The 20,620-nt window shown below is 36.3% G+C and overlaps 1 protein-coding gene across 1 annotated transcript in view; it reads right to left on the reverse strand.

Annotated features, from left to right (window-relative positions):
- Positions 1–20,620, reverse strand: part of LOC141326018 (uncharacterized) — a 301,935-nt gene that overhangs the window by 279,601 nt on the left and 1,714 nt on the right. Inside the window, exon 3 of the mRNA XM_073834727.1 lies at positions 20,360–20,562. Coding sequence (XP_073690828.1) covers positions 20,360–20,562 — 203 coding nt within the window. The remainder of the gene's footprint in view (positions 1–20,359; positions 20,563–20,620) is intronic.

Consider the following 20,620-nt stretch of genomic DNA (forward strand, 5'->3'; position numbering starts at 1 on the left):
AAATGTGAAAAAAAAAAATAAAACTGGCAAAAAATTTAAATGTTAGGACTTTCTATACTTATTACAGTGTTGTGTATGTAATGCAATGATATTTACACATTTCAAGAATGTAATTAACCATTTTTTTGATGAATCAGATCTTTTTTCCTCATGAAAATGTCATTCCTGGATAACGTAATGAATTGTTTAATTAATTACATTTCTACCATTGTTGGCATAAACAAATGTACTGATCTCCATATTTGGAGCTCAACAAACAATTAGTGCTCAGAAAACTACATTTAAATCACAGTTAATATAATCAATTTGGGATTTCATATAGACACAGGCTCATTTTTGGCTGCTGCTAATTCAAAATTCAGAACCAAATAAAAAAAAAAACTGGAAAATGTTTAAAAATGTTTTCCAATAAAGTAAATAAGACTTGTTTTATCATTAACTCAACAAAAAAACTGAATTGTGTAATCTAACACACAAATATGGGTTAAATGAATTGCCTGTGTCATTGTTAGCCAGAATGACATACTGTTAGACGGAATGACATTCTGCAATATTTTTCAGGATTACCATAAAAACCATCGTCAGTATAATTTTTCTTTCCAACACTCAAACTTGAAACAAAGTAAGATACACTTGACAGTTGCAAAACTCACAGTTTTTAATGATTTAAAAAAAGTTTTAATCAACATTTTGTTATGTAAACTGATTAATTCAGCCAACACATACATGCAACAGCATTTCATATATTTTGTAATAGAAAATTTAATACTTAACATATTTCATACATTTTGTACCTACATTTGATTTGGTTATAACATTACCTACATTAGAAATTTTACTTACTGAATAAGTGACATTGTAAGCATTCACGTAACGATTTGTGTAACAAACATATTTAATCAGATGAATTCACAATAAAATAAAGAGAAGATTGGAACTTTTGAAAATTTCCATATGAACTTCAGGTATTTTTGTTCTGTGACACTGAAGATTGGAACCTTTGAACATTTCCATATGAACTTCAGGACACCCTCAATGATTTTGGATATGTGACTACCACATGTTTTGGAATTTCTCCCAGTCTGGGATACATAGTTGTGACGAGCGGTTTGTTAATGGCTCAGGCTCCGAAAGGATGGCTTGCATATCAGATATGTAATAAAATATTACATCTGGGGTGGTTGGCCACACAAAGGCGTTTCTGCCCATTGTCTGGCGCATGCAGCTCACTTCAAGTTCATCATCACCCATCACACTCAGGACTTGGCCTACAAATGGCTGGGCATCATATTTAACAATCACAAACCTTCCAACTATATCTTGTGTCATCGTAAGATGTGGTGTTGTTGCTGGAACATTGGTGGGTAATTCTCACACACCTATGCAATTCATGTCCACTTCATTGGGACTGAAGCAGTCACAGTAGTCACCCTTCCCTCGGCTGCAGAAGCAGGACAGCTCTCTGTGCCTAAACCGTCCAGGGGTAAGAGACACAATCTGGTGAATTTTCATTGTGCCCTTCACAACAGGCAGTTTCTCCGGTACAGCTTCATCATGTTTTTGGATGTCCTCTTCTGAAACCCAAAAGTACTTGATTGCAGAGTCTGTGCTCTGTAAAGCTTCATAGAGCTCTTTTGGTGTCTGAATATCAGCTCCCATTTTCACCCTCTGATCAGCCGTGCGCTTTACAGCGCCACCCACGCCATCTGGTGCACCCTTACCATGGGCTTTCTCAGAGAAATTCCAGGTCACCTCCTTGAACCCCAAAATAAACGGTAGTGTGGTCAGGAGATAGAAGTTGCGCTTATTTCTATATTGGGTAACAGGCCCGTCACTCATGAAGTGGATGCTTGTAAGAATGGGCTTCTGCTCCTTCAACTTCTTTAAAATTGGCTCAATGTGTGCCCACACAGCTCTTTCATCATGACGTAGGCTGTCTGAAATAGTGGCATATGATTGACTCCCATCTGACGTGTAGACCACACTGGTGTGAATTGTGGCCTGTTTACGACTTCCACCAAAATGGAAAGCTTGAATCTCGGTGTGGAGCTTGCAAGCATAGTTCTCAGAGAAATCCATGTGGACCACTACCTCTGTGTCACTGATGGTTTCCTTCACTTGTCTGCACTGTTCAACCTGGTGTATCCAGTTGTAGTGATGTTTGGCAAGCAGATCAAGTTTTTCATTCAGTATTTTTTTGTAGGTCCTGCCACGTTCCACATTCTGTTTTTTTCACAAAGTTTGTGAATTCCTTCTCACCGCAGGTGGTCTTGACCCTTTCCCACTTCTTGAGGAATTATTTCAACTTCTTTTTCTTAGAGGATCACACACGATGGATGCCAACAACTCTGAAATGCTTGCCACTTTTACAAAGCCACTTTGAAATAGTTTCTGCACGAGCATTTGGACGTTTTCGTGGTCAAGACAGGCGCATGTGTTGCGATCACTTGTTTTAGGTTCCGTTATGTAGAAGGGTCGCAAGCGCACAAACTGTCTGTATGACAGTGTGAGTTCCTTTTGTGTTTCTTTATTGTGTTGTAAATGTAACTCTTTCATTGGTTTTTGTAGGACTCTTCTTTGAACTTTCTCCTTTTTTTTGTCACTGTGTCTTTTTTTCCTGGTAGAAGTCTACTATTTTCATCCCTACACAGGAAGTGAGTAACCTGTGCCTTCTTTACTGCAGCAAACTTCTTGGCTCCCCGTGACTTCCGTTTCTCATTGACGTGCACTACTCTAGTTTTGTTAACCCTCTGCAGACGTTTTCTTAGTTTCTCATTTTTTTTGTTTGACAGAGCAAGTTGCCTTTTAAGTTTGATTATTTCATTCTTTAGTTTACTTTTGTTTGCATTTTTTGTTCGCACGTTGCCATTTCTTTCTGGGGAAGACGAAGCAAGTGGCTGGAGATTCTCTTGAGGGTCATCTGGCTCTCTGGGTTGGGGTTCTTCAAGATTAGACTCATTCATTGAGACTGGAGTGTCGTTCATTAATTCATTGATCTGCTTTAATCTTTCCCTCCGATTCCTCTGGTTTACCCTCCACTGCTCCCTTTTCTTCTTTGCAGCAGAAGGGGTCATCTGCTGTACACCAGGCTTTTTGGGAACTGGTCTTGATTTGTAGTAGCTACACACAATAATAATAATAATAATAATGAGTATTAGATGCAGGTTGTAAACACACCAATTTCATTACAATCGTATTTTCTAAATATTACAGTAAATCTGTAAAATTATAATGCTTCATAAACAATGGCCAGGGGTATAGTGTATGATGTGTAATAACACATTACACCGCTAAAACATTTAGGCTTATTGCAAATGAGTGTGAACCTATTTCGATTAATATTTCATGTTTGCTTGTTACTGACACATTATTATTCCACTGAATCATCACCATAATACCTTGCTCTCTTTTTTCCAAGATACTCAGCCCTAGCTTCTGCATCTGTGTTTATTCTGGCTCTGAACCGTCTCTGCCTCTCTTTATTAGACAGAGGCATCTGGAAGAAAAGAATTGACCTTAAAACACCAGAAGCTATACAAAAGTTTTAAAATGGGTAACACTTTATAATAACGGCACGCTATTAATCATTAGTTAAACATTAGTAAACGGTTAATTCATCATTTATAAAGCATTAAAAGACATTAATAAGCAGTTTATAAATACAGCTATAAATGCTTTATTCTTGATTTAAAAGCATATCTATAATGTGTTTAATAATTGTATTTGCATACTTTAATTTCATATTTGTAGGTAGGCTTATAAATCAAGCATTAAGAATTTATAGCTGCATTTTAAATCGTAAATTTATTAATGAATTAACTGTTTAATGATGCTTAAATAATGATTAATAACGTGTAGTTATTATAAAGTATTACCAAATGTGGAAATGTATTAATAATAATGATTACATTATTCATGATTTGACCATTAACATTGCAAAAGTTCAATTCAATGATAATTAAATGTGAATCATATGAAATTAAGATGAATGACAGCAAAAATACGGCAAAAAACATACAATTATGTAAATAATGTTAATGTTAATAATATAACTATAATAACTATACCTAAAAGTTTACAAATGTTAATTAAAAACTAGATTGTTATGCTTATGTCATTCTGGATAACGGATGACATGTCCTGGCTAACAGAGTTTTTTTGTTATCCAAGAATGACAAAACAAATATTTTTCTTTATAATCAGGCACTAATTTAACCACCTATGGAAAACTACAACTTAGCCATCATCGCTTTAAGGTAATCTTTTAGATCAAATAGATAGTTTTTTCATATAAAAACATTATAAATAGTTTGTCAGTGTTATCCAAAAGGACACATGATATTGCTACAAAGTGCATCAGTGACCGAAAAGGTCAAAATATCAACATTTTAAGAGACGCTTACTCACCTTTGCACTTGTTCTGGTGCTCCTTCAGGGTCTTCTTTTTGATACAATATTATGTCACATGACATACCACAATGCATTATGGTCTAAAATGGTCATTGGTGTCTGTTATCCAGGAATGACATTACAGAAATCACAATTTGGGGACAAAAGTCTTTCTGTCATTAAAATGTAATTAAGCTCAGTATTATAACCATATTTGCAGGTATCGTTTAAAACATCAATACAATTATGCCCAAGTAGATTTTAAATATTTTTATTTTTATTATTTACATTTTTATTGTATTTTTGTACTCAGATTTTAAGCCGGGACAGTTACCCGGAATGACGTTTTGGGACTTTTGAGCTCAATAGTTCCTTAAAGATTAATTATTTATAATGAATTCTCACAAGAGTAATTAAAGAGGGGAAAGTTGAGTCATTTAATGAAATGCATTTAAAAATGTATACATTTTTAATATTATGAATATGCTTTGGACACCAGAATTGACATGCCACGTCATTGACCCAAATATAAAGCAAGTCTGACAATAAAACAAACACAAATTAAGCCAAAACAAGAGCACAATCATTTAAAGGAACACTCCACTTTTTTTGGAAATAGGCTCATTCTCCAACTCCCCCCGAGTTAATAAGTTGATTTTTACGGTTTTGAAATTCATTCAGCCGTTCTCCTGTTCTGGCGATATCACTTTTAGCATAGCTTAGCATAAATCATTGAATCCTATTAGACCAGTAGCATCGCGTTCAAAAATGACCAATGAGTTTCGATATTTGTCCTATTTAAAACTTGACTCTTCTGTAGTTATATCGTGTACTAAGACCAGCGGAAATGTAAAGCTGCGGTTTTCTAGGCCGATAAGATTAGGAACTACACTCCCATTTCGGCGTAATAGTCAAGGAAGTTTGCTGCCGTAATATGACCGAAGCAGGCGCAGTAATATCACACAGCACATGTGCAAATGTTTACTTCCGTCAACATATCCAACGTGCATGCAGCACAGGCAGCGTTCCTCGCCATGGAGACATTTTTGAGAGACGATTTAGAAGATATTTACTTTGGTGCAGATCCTGACCCGTATCAATTTGAACCAGAATTCACCAAAGCTAAGGTTTTGGAACGCGAAAGACAAGAAAGTGTGTCTGAACTGCCTGGGACAGAAGGGATGAGGAGAGCAGATTCGAGCTGGTGGGGCTTGCCAGCCCATGCCAACTGAAAGTGAGTGCCTGTGTTGTCGCGAGTGGGACCAGGTATTGCCATCGATGGCAACAGTGGATCTACCTGATGAGGAAGTTGCATGTCGCAACATCCGAGGACTTGGATGCAATGGTGCATCCTGCAGTAGTAGACTTTTTTTCCGGTTTGATCAAATAAACTAGAAAAAACGTCACACGCCGAATGGACCTAATGGCCAGCTGTCGCAAGAGTAAGTTATTCCTGCAACCACTACAATATATTAGGGCTGTCCCCGACTATGAATTTTCATAGTCGAATCAGAATTTTCGAATCTTTCTATAGTCGACCGATAGTCGAATCATCTTATGTGCGTGTGTGAATGGGTTGGGAGGGGCACGACACTATAGTCAGCAGGAGGGTAAAACTATTTTTATTTTATTTTATAAGCGACCAAAACTTCCTGCCAACTGACAGACAAACTTATTTAGGTTTAAATAAAAACACAGAACGCGTCTTTTAGTTCTAAAAACGCGAGGCGCACAGCACTGCCTTTTTTGGTGACTTTTAATGAAACAGCAGTGTGCTGCGGTTTTTTTATGTTGCTAAGCAACGACCAAAACAGCTGTCCTGTCAGTCAATTCAAAGGATTATAGCGCGAGAACTTAGTTTTTTGCTGTTAAGTAAACTGTCATATTAGCAGAAACCCTAAATAATACAGCTCCGGGTTACCCACGATAGACACCAAAGGTTTCTCCTCCATTTCTTGCAGTCTCCGGACTTTTTAAGCAACGGTAAACTTTCGCCATCACAACAGAAGACCCGCATCTCCATTCATTCGATTGGACAATGGAAAAGAACGCGAATGACGTTGGGTGTTTTTCCGCTCAGAGTTGATTTTTTTTTTTCAACTTCAGGCGCTCAGAGCGCTCCTGCAAAACGCGAGGCGCAGCAGCCGGGGGCGCATAAACAGGGCACAGAACGCTCACTGCCAACAGAAAACCATTCAAAAGAGGCGCCTCCAACTGCAAAAACGCGTCAAGATGGTCCTCATCTCGTCATGCATCAGAGAAAGTGAAAATTAAATTTGTCACAGGGGTGGTTGGAATTATTCACAAACACGTTAAAATATTTACTGAACGCTTCTTTCTTTTCACTTTTGTTTTTACTGCATTATCATAATCAAAGGCTGTATATAACTTAATATAACCGTACAAAACCAGTAGTTCTGTGTGCAATTAGACATTGAGCACCCCCATATTGGCAAAATGGTATGATGCTCGTTTCACCCGCGAAGATTCGACTGTGAGATCGGTGGTCGAATCAGGCTCCGCATATCGATGCATCGAATCTTCGACTATTCGGGGACAGCCCTACAATATATAATATAAAGATTTTAAATGCATACTGTCAGTTTGCATTTTAGGCTTATATTCATGATGAACACTTTTACTCAAAACTGACTTTAAACACCACCGACTGTTCGCAATAACTTTCTTTTGCAATCATACATGGAATTTGGTCATAGCAAATACTAGGCCAACTGTTCGCCCAAACATAGTCGTCAGGGGTTGCATTTCACAGGTAACGTTAGCCAACAACATCATGTTACACTTACAGCCATGGGCGATGCTCCTCGTTGTCCTGTCTGTAACGTTAGTTTGAAGATTGTTGGGATCGCCGTGTCCTTTAGACGCCGTGCTGTAGTACCGGTAAAACTATCCAAATAGTCATCTGGTTCAAAATCCTCGGAGCAAACACGCCATTTCTTGATCGTTGCTAACAGTGTTTTGAGATCCATGTTCAGAGCAGCCAGCCATTGATTCATTAGTCGGAATTGCTTTTTTTTCGTGGGAATTCTATGAAACATGGTAGTAGAGTACGTCTTCGACTTACTATCACAGCCCCTTACAATGCACAGAACCATAGCTAATCACACACAGGTAAATCCAGCCACTAACAATTTACCAGCTGCAACTCTGACAGCTGCAACAACCGGAATTACACAAGCTTAGCACCGGTCACATTGGAAGTTACCTAGCTGGGATCTAATTTCAGGCGCTTTGTGATATTAATGCGCCTGCTTCGGTCATATTACGGCAGCAAACTTCCTTGACTATTACGCCGAAATGGGAGTGTAGTTCCTAATCTTATCGGCCTAGAAAACCGCAGCTTTACATTTCCGCTGGTCTTAGTACACGATATAACTACAGAAGAGGCAAGTTTTAAATAGGACAAATATCGAAACTCATTGGTCATTTTTGAACGCGATGCTACTGGTCTAATAGGATTCAATGATTTATGCTAAGCTATGCTAAAAGTGATATCGCCAGAACAGGAGAACGGCTGAATGGATTTCAAAACGGTAAAAATCAACTTATTAACTCGGGGGGAGTTGGAAAATGAGCCTATTTCCAAAAAAAGTGGAGTGTTCCTTTAAGATAAATTCTGATGTAATTATGTGAGGTGTAAGATTGTAATGTACAAGTTGTTAAACACACTTTAAGGTGATGAGTAGGCATAAATTGGGCTCAGGTTGTTGTTCTGTGGTGTTTTACATACATTGATTTATTTGTGGCGACACAAATATCATATAACATGACCACAATATCAAAACTGACCGCCACAAATAGATTTTCCAGAAGGCTTTAACTTTGTTGAACAAACATGAGCACTATGTTTCAAAATCAATGTTTTATATCACTGTATCTCTGAAGGAAACCTTTCAGAATTGTCTTCAGAACATTTTCGATGTACTTTTCATTTTGTCTGCATGTAATGCCTGATAAAGCTACCAGTCTTGGATGAAACATGTGAGTTCTCTCGATCTGAGAGCCAAGTCTTTTATAGTTGAGCGCAGCAGTGCTCCCCTCACTTTCAAGAGTCACCAGTTAAAATGTAGGCTGTTTTCTATTATTTCATTTTTAATTTAGTAGTTTAAAGACTAGAGATAGAAGGTACAGCTGTCATAAACCCAGAGAGAAAAGCTGCATGGCTAGAAACGTCTGATCAACTGAATGTGCAAGTAGCAACCATGATAAATTGTTTTCATATTTTAAAAACATAGTCATTAAATCTTAGGCACAATACATTAAATACAGTTGGTTGCAGACTAAATTTTATTCATTTTATTTATTATTTGTGAAAAAATGTCTATATACTTTTATGTTTGGACTGATACTAAAGTCAAAATAATTGTATACGTGAGAGTCAGTGGTAAGTAAAATCAGTGCGTTCCTATTGGTCCGTGTTACAGGATTCAGCTTAGCCTGACGGTTAGCCTTCCTCAGACCAGGTCAGTTTAACAGCATTAGTTGCCCAGTGCTCCGGCTGCATGTTCCTGGTGTGTGTGATTTGAATTTTATTTTATTCCCTGGGAGACGTAAAAATGGTATATAATAATTGAGATCAGTCTGTATAGACTTCCTAGATTTAATTGTATAACGGCCAACTTAAACTCTGTAGGGTACCGGCCGACCAGGATCAGGTTTGGACGCCCTGGAATAGGATCTAACACACATGCATTACATATCTACATGTTTTGATGTTTATTGCTTTGTGTCATTAAACTGGGGTTAACTTTTATCTCTTTGTTTTTCCACCTTAGACCTAACAGCGCTGAAAGAGGAGAGAGAAGATCTGAATGAACCTGAAGAGAAAGATAAGTTTGGGAATCTTCATGATTTCGTATCTGGAGAAAAGTCTTTTTGTTCCTTACAGTCAGAAAAGACTTCTAAACAAGAAAGAGCTCAAAAGATGGGAACTAGGAGTATTTTCACTTGCTGTCAGTGTGGAAAGAGTTTCAAAGAACAAGGACACATTAAAATGCACATGAGAATTCACACTGGAGAGAAGCCTTACACATGCAAACAGTGTGGAAAGAGTTTCACTCGTAAAGGATGCCTTAACAGACACATACAAATTCATACTGGAGAGAAGCCTTACTCATGCCAACAGTGTGGAAAGAGTTTCACTGAAAAAGGATGCCTTAACAGACACATGAGATTTCACACTGAAGAGAAGCCTTATATATGCAGCCAGTGTGGAAAGGGTTTCACTCGTAAAGAATGCCTTAACAGACACATACAAATTCACACTGGAGAGAAGCCTTACTCATGCAAACAGTGTGGAAAGAGTTTCACTGAAAAAGGAAGCCTTAACATTCACATGAGAGTTCACACTGGAGAGAAGCCTTACACATGCAAACAGTGTGGAAAGAGTTTCTGTCAACGAGGACACCTTGAAAGTCACAAGAAAATTCACAATAGAGAAAAGCCTTACAGATCCCCACAGTCTGGAAAGAGTTGCAGTGAAAGTGGAAACCTTAAAGTTCACCAGAATGTTCACATTACAGAGAGCCTTTTTACCTGCCAACAGTGTGGAAAGAGTTTCACTCGTAAAGTTTACCTTTACATTCACAAAAGAGTTCACACTGGAGAGAAGAAGCCTTACACATGCAAACAGTGTGGAAACCGTTTCAGTCAAAAAGGAAGCCTTGGCAGGCACATGAAGATTCACAATAGAGAGGAAGTCTAACAGATGCCCTTAACATGGACAGAGTTTTAAACAAAATGTCTAGAACGGACAGTTCCGGTCCTTGATTCTGATTGGTTGAGCCAAAGCTGTTGTAAATTACTCTACAAACATACACCCCGTTGTTTCTTGCCAACTGCATTGAGCCACAATTGCAGTTGAGGTCAAAAGCTTACTATGGAATAAAATCACTGTCAAAAATAATCCTACGTAATTCAAAGCATCTGTGTGTAATTTTAATTTACTTGTGCGTAATTTAAAACTATTGTATGTAATTATGTTTTTTGTCAGAATTGGATTCCAAAATCTACGGCCACGACAGTTTACAGATACGAGATTTTCTGTGTTTGTTAGAATACAACTCCAAAATTTACGACTATGACAGTTCACAGACACAACACTTGTTTTCACAACACCTGTGTTACAAGCACAACATGCGAATTACGACCACGAAGTCCGGTGTGCGAAATAAGTATCAAAAATACGTCATCACATTCCCAGGCATTACTATCCGAATGAAGATTAATCGATTCCACGGTCCGCGCATGCGCCCCGTCACCGTTTTAAACCAGTGGCGCAAAAATGGCGGACCAGCAACCAGGTGCGCACTCATCGTCTCAGGTAAGTTGTTTTTTTTCTTCCAAATTCGGACATGTTTAAGTGTTAGTTATCACTAATACCAGTGAGGCGATATATTACAGAGACAGGTTAAATATAGTAAGTAAGATTAGCTCTCAGAGTAACGTTAGATGTAGGTGCTTCAAGAATATAGGTGTTTAGGAGGTCACTGCAGCCTGTAGCGTGATGAGGTAGGCCTACATAAAAGAATTAGCAATTTTCATTGTTGACTTACTAACAGTTGTGTACATACACTGTAATACATAGGTCATATAATATCAGTGTTCACTGCTTAAGTGTTAAAGTCAACCCAAAATGTTGACCAACACCTTAAGTGTTGGACAACAGAAAATGGGGAGCCAGTCCAGTGTCAGTGCACAGTCAGCACAAGAAAGAAGGTTCAAGTCAAATGGGCAGTCAGTGCAGCAGGAAATGGCTAGGTGTGAGATGTGTGCGTGTGTGTGTACTGGTGGAATATACACTGTGTGCATAATTATTAGACACGTTGATATTGTGGTCATATTTTTTTCCAAGCACATTTGACCAATTCCAAACCATGTCAATCTTAACTACTATTCATTTTGTATTTAATTATTTATAAGTGATATATATGTTGATGAAGGCTGGAAGTGAAAAACTCCTTATATTCAGGTGTGCAGAATTATTAGGCACGTTTTCTTTTACAGATAAAATGAGCCAAAAAAGATATTTACCTCAGACTGAAAAGTCAAAATCTATTAAATGCCCATGAGAAAGATACAATACTAATGCAATACTGGAATTTGCAAAGTTAAAGCTGTAGTCTACGATGTTGAAAATCAGTCGAGAAAGCCTGAATTTTTAAAAAACTCATCCCGCCCCTCCACACGCACACCCCTCCCCTCTGTGCTACCTGATCCCTCCCACCGGGAAACGACCTGAACAACGTCACTCAGTCAAGCAGGAGTAAACATGGAACAGGGATGTACCATGTGCGATGTCGGATTGCTTAGTCGCTTCAATCTAATGACCTCGCTAATGACACATCATATGTAAAGTTAACTTTCGACACTTGAACGTAGTTGCTTCATCAACAATGCAATGTCACCATTGTCCTAACAAAATAGCTCAGAGGCACACGTTTGAGTTCACGCACACGCAAGATTAGCAACACATGCAATGTTCTATCGGCTCGAACAGAAAACCGCTAACGTTAGGCATACTGAAATAGTCAAGCACTTCAAGAAATATAATTACTTTGACCCGTGATAGGCGATGCTGAACGGCTAACATTCCAATGCCGACCAGTAGCATGATCATGTTGTCAGATTGATAAAAAGCTATTTATGTAATACACCACACCATAAAAGTATAAATAAATGCTTACCTGCTCAACAAAAAGTCAGCCACGTCAGCGTCGGTTTTAAGTCCAAGGTTTCTCTGAAGCTGACACCAACGGGCAATGGTGGACCCTATATTGATTCGGCTTTGAGTCCGGCATTCTTCACATTTTTTTTTTATCTCTGCTCTTTCCTCAATTGACTTTCTCTTTCTTCCAACCTTGACTGTTGGGGCGAGCAGGGGCCGCTTGCTGCTGTCTGTTTGTTTGTTTGTTTGTTTGCGGTTTGCTGTCTGGTTTTTCTCCATTGCTGAGTTGATGGTGCCTAATTTCGCGCGAAATTTCATGTCGCTGGAGGGGGCGGGGTGGTGTGCAGTGGGTGCAGACGCAAGTGGAGCAGGGGATTGGATGAGAGCAGTTAACCAATGTAAGCTGTCCGGCCGGACAGCTTACATTGGTCAATTTCTCTGCGGGTGTACACCCAATAGAGTGAATGGATTTTTTTCATTCTTTTTTCTCTTCGTATTATTAGGATTGTACTGTAGAACCATAACCAGCATCTAAACGAGGTTATTAATAATTGAAATATTAGAAATTGTAGACCATAGCTTTAAGACATGACCACCGGACAGAAAAACACTTGTTGCGTGTGGATGAGAAAAAATGCATGTTAATTGCAAAAAAAGTAGGAATTAATGTTAAGAATTCGATATGAGCCACTCTCAACTCATCTGTCTATAAAGCCTATAAAAAAACAGTCTCCATGTATTTCACAACACTTAAGAATGTTTTTCTTATTTAGGATTTTTTGCCCAAGCAAAGTCTCTGAGAACCTGACACATTCCACATCAATAGGTCTACCTCTTTGCTATCTTTCTCTGGCTTCTATCCTTCTACTCAATGTTCTTGTGACTTTATTACAAATGTTCTCAACAAGGTCACATTGCAAAGCCTACATTTTACATGCTCAGATGGGTGAGAAATTAAAGGGAAACTTGGATAAATGAGTAGAGAGATTTCACATGCACTGCATGACATTTTAACAAGGCATCACAAAAGGAGGTTTGTTGGGGTAGAGAGTGGTAGGAGCTTCAGTCACTAAAACGCACTCTGACCTGACATTACATTTAGATCATTTTCCCCTTTAATTTGTCTCACTTAACCTGGTATGTTCCAGTTCAAATAATGCAATGCTATTTACAATATTTAAAGTAAATATTAAAAGACTAAGTTTATTGTTTCATATAGTCAATGTTGGAATATTGAAGTCTCTTTTCTTTATTTTAAAGGTATCTATCTGTGACCGGTTTTGTTATCAACATCAACTCCTTCACCATGATGATACCAGAGCTACTTGAGGGACAGCGATATGTGTGCACATACAGCTTTAGCCAAGACCACTTGGAATTGTTTTTCAACTCCATCAGGGCCTCAGGTAGGAGCTGAGATTGAAGTGAGCAATGTTGTTGAGAGAAAACAAACAGAATTCTACAAAAACACACATAATCAAGACACACATTCACACACCTTCCACACCTACTGGATACAGCTGTTAAAAACACACTTGTCCGAAATACTTACCTGGAATATACTTACCTTTTTAACTTCAGGTGGATGGAACAATAATCCAACTGTTGCTCACTTCCAGAATTATTTCCGGTGCATTATGGTCCGCTGTGGCATTGCTCCAGGGAAGACAGGCAGCGTTCAACCACAGGATACACCATGTGTCTGTCAGCTGTCGACATGTCATCTGTGGTGCCAGCTGAGGACGGCGATGACAACATTGCATCCTCTCCCTTTCAGCCAATCTCTGGGGTTGTGTTGGACCACAGTTATTTAGCAACAAGCTTTGGTTGTCTAACTGAAAACGCACTTGTTTACATTGCGGGATTTGTAGTTAGGCAAGTCATGAGAAAACTTGCATGCCATGTATGTCGTAGTAGTTTGGTAGTTTCGACCACACCATCTTTTGGCGATAACTACCATCTGCTCACCCTCAGAAACAACGGAGGCCTAGTAATACCAAGTCAAGGTACTGTTAAGGTGATCCGCTCCGCTGAGCATTGCGTCCGACGGGCCTCTAACATCAACTCAGCAGCCCATCAGTGCCCAGTGTCTCTGTTAAACAGAGTTGTGAAAGCAGAAGTAGGGTCTGAGGACATATTTGGTCTTTGTGATCACATTGTTGACACTCAAGATGGCATAGACAACCACCACTTTAACTTAATTTCACTGGTTGTCTGTACCTTTCATAAGTTGAGACAACACCATGTGGCAAAGGTTCATACTTTGCAACTGCAGAGCAAAAGTCTGAGGAAGAAACTGTTTAAGGTAGTGTTGTTGCAGGGATACTAAACACTTAGTTTTAAGAATGCTTGACCTGTTTTATACACTGTAATCATTTAAGCTGTAGTAGATATTTTCATGAACTGGATGTTTTCAAAGAATGGTTAACCTGTGTTATATACTGTAGCCTAATCATTTAATAAGCTGTTGTAAATACTGGAAGATGTTTTTCACACTACGTACGCACGTTATGTTTGTTTTTGTGTTATATAACCATTTTACGCTGGGTCATTGTATTGTAGGCTTGCTGACGTACAAAATAAACCAGTACAATTCAGATGTTTTAATTAACATGTATTTTTAAGTATGGATATCACACCATTGTAGCCATTTTGTGTGCAGTAGACTAGGCTAAGGTAAGTAACAATAGTTAATTTTAAGTTCACTGAAGTGGAAGAATAATAAACTTACACCTAGTTTTGAAGTAGATTAATATCAAAAGCTTCAATTTTCTCTGGACTTGATTATAAATAAATGTCGGTAACACTTTCTATGAAGCCCCTATTTATAATACATTATGAGGGTATTTCTAAGGCATTATAATGAATGCATAATGCATTATAATAAACCTTATAATATGTTATATTATCTCATAAATACTCATAACAACAATTATAATACATTATAATACTTGAGTATTTGAGGTTATAACTTTTAAGATTATGATTATTTATAACACACATATTTATTCTACCTAATTTACAATGGACTATATCATATTACATTTATTTTTTTCATTTATATTATATTTTATTTTGATGGTCCCCTTAGTCTATTGACTATACGCAACTTTTCAACTACATGTCAACTAACACTCCTTAGAGTATTAGTAGACTTAAGTTAAGGTTAGGCTAGGTAGTAGAAGGTTTACATGCTTGCAAAGTTACTTATAATCAGTTTGTCATTTGGGGAACCAAAAATACAGTGTTAGCATATATTTTGCATACTAATTTAAAAATTATTACATAAAAATTACTGTTAGCTGACATGCAGTTGCAGAGTTACTTATAAAAAGCTGTCTAAAGGGTACCATCAAAATAATCAAACTGATAATACTAATGTGTCATATTACACATTTATCTAATCTAACACCTGATCTTATGGCTCTTTGGGAAATATTATTATAATTACTTATAAGTGGTCTTTGTATGCTCTAAGTAAAGTGACATGAGAAACATGGCAAGATATGAGACTTATAATATGTTATAACTATGGAGGAGGTAATCATACTGTTAAAAGCTATAACCACAAATAAGTAAAACATTCTAACCCAGGTGAAAAACAAAATACTTAAATGCAATGAAAATACACTTAAATACCCGCAAATACATTTTTAGTACATTGTTATTTTTTTGTGTTAAAAAAAGTGTGATGTTTATACACTATAAATACACTAATTAAAAGTATGTTTATACTTCAGTAGGACTTTAGTACACTTGACAAAAGTATACTAAATACCAGTAATACTTAAATGTTTAGTGTACTAAAATAAAGTATACTACAGAAAAAACATGCAAAAGAGTTTTATTAGTGTGTTTTTCAAAAGTGTGCTTTAAATGCTTTAAACATTAGTTGATTATTAGTAGACTGTTTACATACTAATCCTAAGTTTAAAATAAGTTAATATATAAAAAATCTATTAGTAATGTATTGTAGTAGAAGTACATTTTCTCAAAAGTTGTACTAAAGTACACTTAATATGAATGCATCATTAGCACTAACACTTAAACTGATTTTGAGTGTGGTAATTCTCCCAGGTTAAAAAAAAGTGCACTAAAATACACTTTAAGTATACTTAGTACACTTTTCAGTAATGTACTAAAAGTGCTCTATTTTCGCACACTAATTTTGTACTTATTGTACTAAAAAATAGTATTAAGTTTATGTTAAGATAAACTTAATACCATCTAAGTGTACTCAACTGTGCTATTTTGAGACACCATGAAATTGAACTTTTAACATACTATATCTGTATTTAAAAATATATATTTAGTTACAACTAGAAATACACATTTATAAATATATTTATGACTAATTTAAAGTAAAGCAATAATATATTAAAAGAATATACAAAGTGTGAAAAAAGTGTGCTAAAATACAATTTAAGTACACTTAGTGCACTTCCCTAATGTACTTAAAGTGCTCTATTTTCGGCCACTAATTTTGTACTCAATATACTAAAAGTTATTCTTAAGTACTCCTTAAGATAAACTTAAAATCATCTAAGTGTACTCAACTGTGCTATTTTGAGACACCATGAAGATTAACTAAAATGTGCTTTTAACATACTATCTCAGCATTTCCAAAAAATTTATTTTGTTACCACTTCTAATAGGATTGAAACATATTTCATAAACCTTTAAATATACTAATTATACATAAAAAATAAACTTACTGATTATTTAAAATACATGAATAATATATAACAAATGTATACAAAGCGTATTTATAATGTATTGCCCAGATATTTTTATCAATAAAAAATACACTTGTTGATTATTTAAAATACATAAATATATAACAAATGTATGCAAGGCATATTTATAATGTATTTCCCACATATTTTTATTACAAAAAAAACACTTGTTGATTATTTAAAATACATGAATAATATATAATAAATGCATACAAAGCATATTTATAATGTATTGCCCACATATGTTTAATAATAAAAAATACACTTCTTAATTATTTAAAATACATGAATAATATATGATAAATGTATACAAAATGTATGTCACGCCCTTGGACTGTTTTTCTTGGTTTTTCCCAGTGTTTCCCCCATTGGACTGTCTGTTTGGTTTCTCCCATGCCCTTTTTTGGTCTTCCTGCTCATTAGTGTGATCTCCTCCACCTGTTGTTGTAATTATCTCCCCTTTATAAGTTTGTTTGATTTCCTTGTTTCTTTGTCCGGCTACAAGCGTTACACCTATGTTCCTTCGTTGTGTGCGCGTCTTCTCCCGCCATTCCTGTCTATTGTTACTCTGCCTGAGGATTTATTGAAGACTTTTTATTGAAGACGTTATTTTTTGCTTTCCTACACGTTTCGTGACAACGTGTTTATAATGTATTGCCCATACATTTTTATTCATTATAATACACTTATTAATTAATTAAAATATATCAATTATATATAATAAATTTATACAAAGCGTAATTATAATGTCTTGCCCACATATTTTTATTAATAAAAAATACATTATAAATACGCTTTGTATACATTTTTTATATATTATTCATGTATTTTAAATAATTAATAAGTGTATTTTTTATTAATAAAAACATGTGGGCAATACATTATAAATAAGCCTTGTATACATTTGTTATATATTATTATTGTATTTTAAATAATCAGTAAGTTTATTTTTTATGTATAATTAGTATATTTAAAGGTTTATGAAATATGTTTCAATTGTATTATAAGTGGTAACAAAATAAATTTTTTGGAAAAATGTACTTACATGGTATTAAGTTTATCTTAAGGAGTACTTAAGAATAACTTTTAGTATATTAAGTACAAAATCAGTGCCTGAAAATAGAGCACTTTAAGTACATTCGGGAAGTGCACTAAGTGTACTTAAATTGTATTTTAGCACACTTTTTTCACACTTTGTATATTCTTTTAATATATTATTGTTATACTTTAAATTAGTCATAAATATATTTATAAATGTTTAAAAGTAGGGTTCAAGTGTATTTTTAGTTGTAACTAAATATATATTTTTAAATACAGATATAGTATGTTGAAAGCACATTTTAGTTCAATTTCATGGTGTCTCAAAATAGCACAGTTGAGTACACTTAGATGGTATTAAGTTTATCTTAACATATACTTAATACTATTTTTTAGTACAATAAGTACAAAATTAGTGTGCGAAAATAGAGCACTTTTAGTACATTACTGAAAAGTGTACTAAGTATACTTAAATAAAGTGTATTTTAGTGCACTTTTTTTTTTACCTGGGTTGGTTTTACTGTTGAAGACTGCTGTAATAAAAATATTTCTCATAATTGCATTTGTTAGTGTTTCACATTACTTATTTTCATAGCCGTAATTCACGGGTGGGATGAGTGAATGACTTTTTGCAAAAACAGGGGTTTCAAACTCCAGTCCTGGAGGGCCACAACCTTGCAAAGTTTAGATGCAATCCTAATTAAACACACCTGATCCAAGTCCTTCAGGCTTAATTGAAAACTGCATAGTACGTGTGTTGGAGCAGGGTTGGAACAACACAGTGCGGGCCTCAAGGAACTGAGTTTAACACCCCTGCTTTAAAACCTGTTTTCAAAAGCTTGTGTTTACAGGCCTCCAAAATCAGGCTGTCATGTCAATGAACAGCCAAAACGAAGTCTGGAGCAATGGCCCTGCCAAAAAGTAAATGGGTTCAACAGAAAGTACTCCTAACCACACCCCCACAGACAGCTTTGTCCAGTTTCTCTTCTCCCCAACCTTTCAGCATGCCTGGACCTTTTATTATGTCCATTGCTCCTGAACTGCAGTTATTCCTACTTGGCGAACTCTTGAAAAATTTTGTTTTTAGTTAAAGGAGAAGTCCGGTGTGATATTGATCTAAAGTGTAATGAATCATGACACTGAGTGTGAACTTACCTTTCATAGTTCATCTCGGTTTGTCCCCTGCACTTCGAAATCTGGCACTAGTTAGCCGATGCTAAAAACAGGCTGTTGCTGAGGGTGGATCGGGCATCGGACTAGCAATGTAAATAAATCACTGTTTTACACCATTTACGAGGCACAAAGTAGCTCCACACTTCATTGGTAGACTTCCAAGGGCCCTTCCAACGAGACATTGAGAAGTTTGAAAAAGCACTGGTAGTTTATTTACAAGAAGACATATACAGACAGTGGCTGCATCCGAAATCGCATACTTCCATACTATTTAGTAGGCAAAAAGCAGTAGGCGAAGAAAAAGTATGCATGAAATCTCAAACACCACAAAAGAGTAGGCGAGATTTACCAGGATGAAGCACTTTTTCTCGCGAGATTCAGGTGTACGTATACCTAAGTATCGTTCGAATATGCCTACTTAACTACTATATAGTAGGGGAAATGGGTCGTGAGAAGAGTAACCACAAAAGTGTAAGCGAGAGATCCCTGGATGCCTACTGCGTCCCGCCCAAATTTCGAAGTGCCGATCGAGGTATACTTTTCTACTTTTCTATCCCAGAAGCCCACGGGAGATCAATTGATAATTGGAAGGCTAGAGAGCCAATGGTGACTTTTTTGCTTTTGGAGGGAAAGTTTATGATTCTTAAAACACTAATATGTTGCATAGGTATCAAAAGATAACATATAGCATGTTTTAGATCATCAAAATACAAATTCAATGAGATCAAATGTGTTATATGTGTGGTTATACTACATAGTGATCTATCATAACACATTAATAAAAACATTACACAATACAAAAGAAATGAACAGTAATAAAATACACAATGATCTAAGGATATGTGTGTTCATTCACACTAAGTTTTTTTCCAAAAATTAATAAAAGTCAGTTCTTATGGCAGTATGTGTCCTTTTTTTGAGTATTAGTTGGAATTATAAAAATTCTCTCTACATACTTTTGAGTCGTAAAGATTATCTGGTCTGGCAGAGGAGTCCTGGATGCCATACTAAGACCATTTATCATGGCTGCCAGTGTTGTGGATTGGGTGAGGGGGGTCTGTGATCATTTCTTAATCTAATGAAAAATTGATTATTTGGTAAATCTAATGAACTGTGTCTGATTGGTCCAGACCCTACATTGTTTTTGTTTTTTTCCGAGCAACACATAGACAACAAATAATGACGGTTTGTAGAGTAATTTACAACAGCTTCAGATGTAGCTCAACCAATCAGAATTTTTATACATTTTGGTTGAAACTCTTTCCACACTGAGGGGATCTGTCAGCCTTCTCTCTATTGTGGATCTTCATGTGCTTGTAAAGGTATCCTTGTTGACTGAAACTCTTTCCACACTGTTTGCATGTGTAAGGCTTCTCTCCAGTGTGAATTCTCATGTGAATGTTAAGGTATCTTCTACTAGAGAAACTCTTTCCACACTGTTGGCAGATGAAACACTCCTCTTCTGTATGAGTTCTCATGTGCCTTTTAAGCTGTCTATTTTCACTGAAACTCTTTCCACACTGTTGGCAGATGAAACGCCTCTCTTCTGTGTGAATTTTCATGTGGACTTTAAGGGATGCTTTTTGAATGAAACTCT

This window comes from Garra rufa, chromosome 2 (genome assembly GCF_049309525.1).
Source record: "Garra rufa chromosome 2, GarRuf1.0, whole genome shotgun sequence".
Classification (NCBI taxonomy): domain Eukaryota; kingdom Metazoa; phylum Chordata; class Actinopteri; order Cypriniformes; family Cyprinidae; genus Garra; species Garra rufa.